This window comes from Branchiostoma belcheri, unplaced genomic scaffold, assembly GCF_001625305.1.
Source record: "Branchiostoma belcheri isolate BF01 breed outbred unplaced genomic scaffold, Haploidv18h27 scaffold203, whole genome shotgun sequence".
NCBI lineage: Eukaryota > Metazoa > Chordata > Leptocardii > Amphioxiformes > Branchiostomatidae > Branchiostoma > Branchiostoma belcheri.
The window spans coordinates 168,255-176,729 of NW_017803525.1; the positions used below are offsets into that span (position 1 = coordinate 168,255).

General features: G+C 41.7%; 1 protein-coding gene across 2 annotated transcripts in view; it reads right to left on the reverse strand.

Moving 5' to 3' along the window:
• LOC109469458 (ras-related and estrogen-regulated growth inhibitor-like) overlaps nt 1–2,990 on the reverse strand; it is a 23,559-nt gene extending 20,569 nt beyond the window's left edge. The window contains exons 1-2 of one of the 2 annotated variants that reach the window (XM_019767975.1): nt 2,849–2,990; nt 107–269 (exon numbers count right to left, since the gene is read on the reverse strand). In XM_019767975.1, coding sequence (XP_019623534.1) covers nt 107–269; nt 2,849–2,869 — 184 coding nt within the window. In that variant the 5' untranslated portion in view covers nt 2,870–2,990. Of the gene's footprint in view, nt 1–106; nt 270–669; nt 754–2,848 lie in introns of those variants that run through there. The other variant, XM_019767977.1, reaches the window with a different exon arrangement.
• Between the last annotated feature and the right edge of the window lie 5,485 nt (nt 2,991–8,475).

Here is an 8,475-nt window from a genome sequence, read left to right on the forward strand (position 1 = left end):
TACACCAGCGGGCGAAGGACTCTTGCGGCCCGGAAAACGAGTTCTGGCTTCCAGGGTACCTACAAGTCTGCGAAGGAGGCTATCCGCAGACGACGTTTTGACTCACCAGATTTGCCAACAGAAGAGTCGCCCACCACCGCTACTCTGAGCTGAGGCTCGTCGCTCAGCGGCCGGTTGTTGTTGCAGTTGTTCCCGCGCTTTTTCATCTTCGCACGTTGCGTCACCACGGGAGAATAAGACATCTTGGAACTCAAAGTAGTCTCTGTCATCTAGAAGAAGTATTGAAGAGAAAGGAAGTTATATAGGACAACGGATTTTCATAATATCTATGCAGATCTTTTGGTGGCTGCAAGACAGTATTAAATTGTCATGGCTGTGTCCATTTGGCTGACAAGAAAATATACCAGTACAAAAAAAAAAGCCCGATAAAAATGCATATAAAATGTCAAAAAGAAGCCGAAGCCTAACCCCCAGCTTCGAGTGTAGCTTCCACTACTTCAAATGATATCAAAATATGTAGTCTATACACTTTCCTACAATCTTTCGAGCCTAAAGAGTTCAAATTTCAACGAAGCAATCAGTAATTAATATACATGTACCATTATTCAGTAATAAGTTACCCCTCTTTCGCCTACTACGTTTTCTAGAATGTCTTACCAAGCGGCTTACCTCAGACTTGCTTTCTACTAGAATTCAAGGACAAACTAACAACAAAATACACATTAGTCCCAGCCTAAGGTATGTATGTCAAACAGCGGTTTTGAATAAGAATGGAAGAAAGACGCCCGTCCCGGTCCATATGTGTAGTCTACTCTATTGTCACTTGACGAGCAAAGGGGCCACCGACCACCGCACTACCTCATTAGCATATTAAAACCACTAATGCCCTAATCAGGAATAAAAGGGATTCCTTCTAACCCGGTGGTAAGTTTCACACATAAGTCACACTTTCGGTAACTTCTGAATAACTGTTGTTTTATACACATACCGAAAAACAATAAACCAAAAGAAAGCGGCTGTACATGTATCCAGTCATACAATGGCTTTGTACTTTTCCGTTCGTTGAAATCAAAACATTAAAAGTTTTTCTTTTTTTGGGGGGGTCAAAATTGTGCAACTAGTTTATACAGTATCATGAAAAGCGAAGTATGAGACATGTTATCGACTATGCCATTATTGCAGACTTCTGTATTTCTTAGCGTCGAATAACTAGCAGTAGTGTACTAGTATTATACTATAGTGTTAACGATATTAATAAATATAATTTTTTTTTTGAATGTTTCACTATCAAACAGCACGTCATTATGTCCAAGCACTACGCGGTTTTTGGATATCGTGGATTATACAAAACCCCTTTTTAATTTGTTCAGTCGCAACACCAGTGAACCTAAATAACCACATAAAAAAAGTATACGACGTACAAAGATTATACCATGGAGTTAAAAGACAAAAGGCTTGTTGTTTTTCTACCTGCAAGATTCAAAACCTGGATGTTAGGGTCATAGCACGCGAGGCGAAGCCAGCAATAAGAAACATACGTCCCTCTCACATTAGCCTGGATGTCAGACGCGTAGCACGCCTGGGGCATATTGGCCCTGGGGCCGAGGAACTGGCCTATGTAAGCCCAGAAAACGGCCTGGCACCAAGGCTATCCCTACATGTACAGAGTTAGCCAACGTGCGCAGGGCTATGGTAAAATGTTACTCAGGGGCATGTTGGCTCTGAAGCCGAGGGGCTAGCCCGTGTAGGCCCTGAAAGCAGTCTAGCATTCAGGCTTGAATTTCAGTTCGGTACTGTATACATTCATTTGTCCCGAGCAGCTGCCCAGAAGCCATCCCGCATGTGTTTACAAAGGCCCGCGGGACAAAGCCAACAGTAGACGGGGAGGTAAGCTAGGCAACGAGGCCGTCTGTCAACCTGTCAACCTTCGTACAGAAAAAAAAAACGTGTCCTTTATCGTGCTGACTCTTGCTCGTATAAAATACACAGAAACCGCCTCTTTTCTCCCACCACAAGGGAAAAAAAAAATAGAAGTTTCTTATGTACTCAACCCCAGTCAACCATTGAACCAATTCGAAAGCAAGAGCGGGATACGGTTTTCACATCACGTAGACATTTTGTTGAGTCGGCATCTTTCCCGTTCGCGGTGCCCCAATTACAGGAAGAAATATCTAGCAGGGTAAAATATTCTTTTTGTTTCTATCATACCACCATATTATTGAGGGAAAGACTATGACAAACTATGACAAGTCAACGTTATGCAACATTACGCAATACCAAAGTATGTATGTCTGCGAATTTTAAAGCGACACGATCGCGAAATCGTGTGCGTGCACGAAATACACCGACTATATTTAAATTCGTCTGCCCGAGAATACGATCGCTAGACAGGGCAGTATGTCAACTCCGTGACAAAAAACCCTCCCATGTGTTTAGGCGAGCAAAGTGCATCTCAGAACTTAAAGTCGTAGCTGCAACGAAAAACAAAAACAGTCACGGAAACGTGCACTGTTAGAGAGTAGCATAATTTTAGACTCTGGCCGAAAAGAAGGTCGACAAAGGAAACCACTATTAAACTGCTGACCTCTGTCACACAGTCAGGGACCCCAGAAATCTGGGTCCACCGGGACATAACAAGATATAGTTGTATCATATAAATAGAGTGCTGTATATTAGTATCGAATACAGTATTTAAATGCTGAATGCTGACAGCAAGTATATACACTCGTACCTATAAAAAAATACGAATTTCAGGACTGAAATTCCTGATTTTCTACCAGGAAAATCAACATGAAAACTCACGAGCAAGTAGTACAAAAACAAAGGAGGGTTGAGCAAACCAACTTACCGAATAACTTCTGAACTCCATCTAAAGAAAATCCTAATGGCACGAATGTCAGATCCACACTAACACGCAGAGTAGAAGTACGAGTAGTTCTATGTCTCCAGGTCGGTAGTCAGGCGATGTGAGAAGCCGTGTGCTCTCGGTGAGTCCGGGCGTTTGTCTGAGGGCAGGCGGCGGGGACCGGCGGTTTTGTAGCGGCGCCGCGGGGGGCAGGCGGGAGGCGGATTATTTATCAGGCCCAGCGATAAGCGTATCTAACCTCATTAAACTGCCCAACTCACGCCAGGGGAGGGGGAGAACCGTTTGTGATGTTTAGGGGTGGGATGTGTTGGCACATTGTGAGAGAGAGAAGTTTATTTCACTACAGTTGTACCCTGGTTGTACATGGTACGATGTATGGCAACGACTATTGAACATAGTATAGAAATAAAAGTGTATAGATAAGAATTAACATCCTAATTATTAGACATCAAGAGCTGGTACAGTATACAATTATTGATATATTTTTAGCCAGTAGTTCTTTATAACACTCTGTCAGACCAAAGTGAAGCTAGCCGGCGTTTCAGCCTTCGATTCGTAGCCGGTGTTTACAGTAACCGTTGACCATATATAATAAACTCAAACCAGCTGGTAACTTTATTATTTGCCGTACATTGTACCCGTGACAATCGTTGTACAATAAACTTTGACTTGTCTTGACTCGTAAGGCTATTAAAAATGAGTTTCGGCATTTTTTTCTAATAACAGAACAGTCTTTTATGTATTAACCTACCTTTGCATTGTAATAGTTGTTGCAGCCAGTTGAAAATATATATGTATATCCGTCCAAAACATTTACGTATTTAAAATATTTTTGTGGCTTTAACTTTTTTGTGTGTTTTTTTTTATGTTAGCATTTCCGTCGTAACCTTCTTATACTTTTCGCAATGTTCAATGTCAATTCATTACAATGAAATTTGCCAGATTCAAATGATTTGTCTGTACCCAAAGTTGACCTAATTTGTCACTTAAACATCTAAATCGAGTACTAGTAGTAGTACTTATTTGCCTCAAGAGATCCTCACACACATTACCCGCTTAGCTGCATAGGCAATGGACTTTCCCGACCAAAGGCCAGCGAGCACGAAGAAAAGCGCCCTCTATTTCATGTAGACAGTACTGCAGCTGATCACAGTTAAACTGGTGAGCAAACGCGACCGTTGGACTGTACGTGATAACGCGTCTAGTCACGTCAGGAATGTAGTGTTATCCCCCTGTTTGATCAACACTGGGTGGTAAAACCGATATCTCTTACTCTGCAAGCGAGAGGAAGTACTTAACGACCTGGAATTACGTTCTTCAACACTGGAAATACAAACCTGTACGTCAAAGTTGATAAGGTATTTATTTTCGTCGTACCTGAAGAAACAATTTCCTTCTTTCGAAGAAGGAAACGAGGAAGGAAGAGCAATGAAAGGGGGCCCGCAAGCCTTTTTTTTTGTAGAGCATAATCGGCCGTTACGTAGAGCATAGACGGACCGCTCTAATATTTTTGCGTAGAGCGTATTCTGCGTTTTAATTCTACGTAATGCGTTGTAGCCACTTAGAATTTATCGTAAAACGAGAAAGGGATGTGGAGAATTGATAAAAAGCGAAGCTGGCTGGCGCAGAAAATACAAACTTCTGACCCTACGTCAAATTTTGCCATGTTGATTTGATCATATGGATGACATCCTCTGGGAACCCCAAAATTGATGCGAGCGTGCGAATAAAAAAAGTTTTCTTCATTGTGAAATCTACATGGTTATACAGCTTGTTCTTTGCCCAGTTGGGTGTCGAAAGCTGACGCACTCTTTTGTCATCCATAAAATTTACTTGGTGTGGCCTAGAGAAAAAAAATGATGGGGTATGTTTTCGTTGTATATGAGGAAAATTTCCACCTTTCGAGGAAGGAAACGAGGAAGGAAGAGAGATAAGCATGAAAACGAGAGAGCAAGGTAGAAAAATAAAGCGAAGTTGTCTGTCACAGATAATAAAAATATTACGATCTGTACGTCAAATTTGTGGTATGTGATTGGGAAAAAAATCTCTGTTTCGAAGAAGAAAACAAAGACAAAAGACCAGAGAGGTATGCAAAAAGAGGAAGGAGTAGGCAAAAGCTGGTATCTCTGGCAATCTTACTGCTAGTACTACGGCCCCCGCTCACATACGTTGTACGATCATTCGAAGTTTATTGCACAACGATTGTCACGGGTACAATGTATGGCAAATAATAAGATTACTCTTCGGTATGTGTCTAACATAATGCTACATATATGGTCAACGGACATTGTATCTAACAGAGCATTACAAAGAACTACTGGCTAGAGAATATTTCGACTCTATATGTACATTCTACATTACGCTAAACTATACACATGAAGGGTACAGTGAGCAGTTGTACCTAATTATACTAAACATGTTCTATGACTATTAAACAGAGTGTAAAATTTTACATATAAATGCTACGAAACGCTACACTACTAGTATATACATGTAGTTGATAAAAAATGCAGTGACTCTACTTATACAGCTATTCTAAGATGTCTTTTTTGCATGGCATTATAAATGTATAAACCTATATATACAGAAAATGTGTCTGGACCTTACTTATTCTCATGTGCTCCATCCATCATCAGTATCACACTAATCATTCCACAAAAAACGAACATTTCAACTTAAATGAACTCAAGTAACATAACATAATCACAAGTTTGGTGCAACTCAAGGTACATATAAAAAAGAAACAACTTAATGTGAACATAACACTCAGTACAACTAATCAAATTTTACTGTATACGGCTGTGACAAACATGCAATGGCTGGGTTTGAGGCCAATCAGAAGCTAAGAAGCAGCATCGCGTAACAGGTGTTTCCATTAATGCCTGTTTTCACCTGATTAACATTTCAAAAATTCAAGGATTCAAACCAGCCGCATATTTGTCACGTCTTGTAGCTTGCACCAAGAAAATAAAGCATTCATTCAGTTCTGTCACATTATGGATTCATTGATTACACAGCAAAGAAGCACCAAAGTCTCAAAGAGAAAGTAGTGCGTGTTTAATAACTTCAGTCTCTTAAAAATACAACAGATTAGCTCTCATGTGTTCGGCAGTGATCTCTTCTTTGTTGACAACATTAGATCTACAGCGTCAACACGCTTCTTTTCCTGCCCATTCACAAGTAGCACAGCGTACGTAGCCTTTGGAGGCACCCATATCGACACTCTAGTATCCGTACCTTTAACTTTCTCTAGCGCAGCTTCTCGATCTGGAACTAGGTTGGCTCTCGCAGCTTGCAGAGGCGGTGGAAGATGCTCATAAACCGCTAAGCCATCTTTGTTTCCACGTAACTTCCTTCCCTCCCGTAGGATACGGTCTCGATCATTAAAGTTTAGGAGTCTGGCAAGCAGGGGTGGGTTTGGTAGTGTTTTTGTTGGCTTCGAGAGTCGGTGAACAGCTGCAAACGGCACCGGATCCAGGTGAAGCTTTTCGGTCAGGAATCCCGCAAATATCTGCTCCGAGTTTTCGTCTTGGCTATATGGCAGACCCCGAATGATTATATCCGCTTTCCTAGAGTACCGCTCGGCCAGTAGGTCTGCTTTCAGTCTTTCGCGGCGTTCCTCGACCAAAGCACTGCGTAAATCCTAAATTTCCGCTGTTTGGAATTCCGCGGCCTTCTCGGTGGCTCCCACACGCACGCGTAACTTGGTGCAGACAGCCCTTCGACTTTGTTGTCCAGAGCGCGAATTTGGTTCGAGAGTTTTTCCCCGACGTCTTGAAACTGACCTAGAAGGGTCTCCTGTTGCTCTTGAGTCTGTTTCAGGATTAGCTGCGCGAGCGTCTGTAATTCCGGTGACAGAGACTGCAAACTTCCCTCGCTACCCTTAGCCGACGCCATCTTTAGTGTCTTGGGTGGGGGCTGCTTTTTAGAGATGTGCTACTTTCATCTGCGCTACTAGAACCCCTCGAGCGCCTTGTTCTCTTACCCATCCAAAAAATCTCGATAAGAGTTCGGCCCACAACAGGCAGAGACCAGTTCGAGCTCTACGTGGGTCAAATACGCGTGGAAAGTCGAAATTGTTTGGAGCACACAATCACACACCTAGCTCAGGGCCGCCATCTTGAATTCTCTCATACAGAGTATGGTTTGGCGAATAATCTAGTAGTCTTTCAAATTCATTTCTTTACATTTTCGTCTTTTTCGTTAGTTTTTGGCATTCTATGACATTGGTATCATTTTCCTTTTTTTCAACTCACGGTATATATTTGCTCATTTTGCAACTGTTTTGTATGATTTACAGTATCGTTGAAATGTTTTATTCGGGAAACGGCCGAAAATTCATGCGCGCGTGGATGTCATCCATATGATCAAATCAACATGGCCTAAGAAAACTGATGAAAAGTCGTGCATGTCTCACAAATGAATCTGCCTTGTTACAGCAAAGGCTGTCTTTAATATCCTTCAAGTGAGCGACGGGTTCTTTCATAGCCTGCTTTAAAAATTCTAGGGATTCAAAACCGTCTACGAGTTACGACGAATGTGAACAAGAGAAAAAACACAATCAGAGCCCTAAACCTCCATCAAGGAGCATATCTTCCTGGTATTTATTAATACGCTTGCAGCTTGTAAAAAAGCTGACTTTGTAATAGAATTAGACTCTGAAATTTCCATCGTATGAAGTTGCATGCCGATTACACAAAGAGAACCCAGTGTTTTGACTGCGAACACGAAAAAACGGCTGTTCACAACACTCGGTCCGGAGGTCCTGACCTCCTTCACGGAGTAATAAAAAATCACGTCCACTGAGGCTCTGGCCAGCTGGCTGTAGGCCTGGGTAGTCCATGATTTAGCGACAATACGGACGCACCCAGGCTACCGAAGCTTCACGACCCAAGAACTCAGTACATACGTACAGTGCCGATTCATAAATTCCTCAAAAGTCCAGTATGTGCCGGTTTGTCGTTTACGTTGCTAAGTACTGCCGCAAATTCACAATATCAGCTTTGTATTCCTGTGGTTTTGAAGCATTTTTATTTTGGGCCGGATTATTATTTATTCGCCCGCGCGCACTAGTTTGTTGTTCTTCAGAGGATGTCATCCATAAAATTAAGGTGGCCTAGTCTGGCCTTAAGTTATGCGCTACTGTTTAAAAGATCGCACAAAGCGATAGAAACATACTACTAGAATTAGCTTCGTTAAAAATCAACGTTTCTTAGATTGTCGGGGGGGGGGGGGGTTGTAAAGGTGCCGATGCACATGTTTATCCCCCTTCACACTGTGGTCTGAGGTTCATCTGCAGTACCAGTCCTAATCGCTAAGAGGGGACTACTGAACGTTGTCAAACTGCCTCCCCGCGGTTAGAAGCGGTACTGTATAATAAGCTTGTTCATACGTACTTGTGTGTGTACAATATACACAGCTTTGAAGTAAACATTTTAACTCATTTTATGTTAATGAATGAATGAATGAATGAATGAATGAATGAATGAATGAATGAATGAATGAATGAATGAATGAATGAATGAATGAATGAATGAATGAATGAATGAATGAATGAATGAATGAATGAATGAATGAATGAATGAATGAATGAAACTTTATTTTAGTGT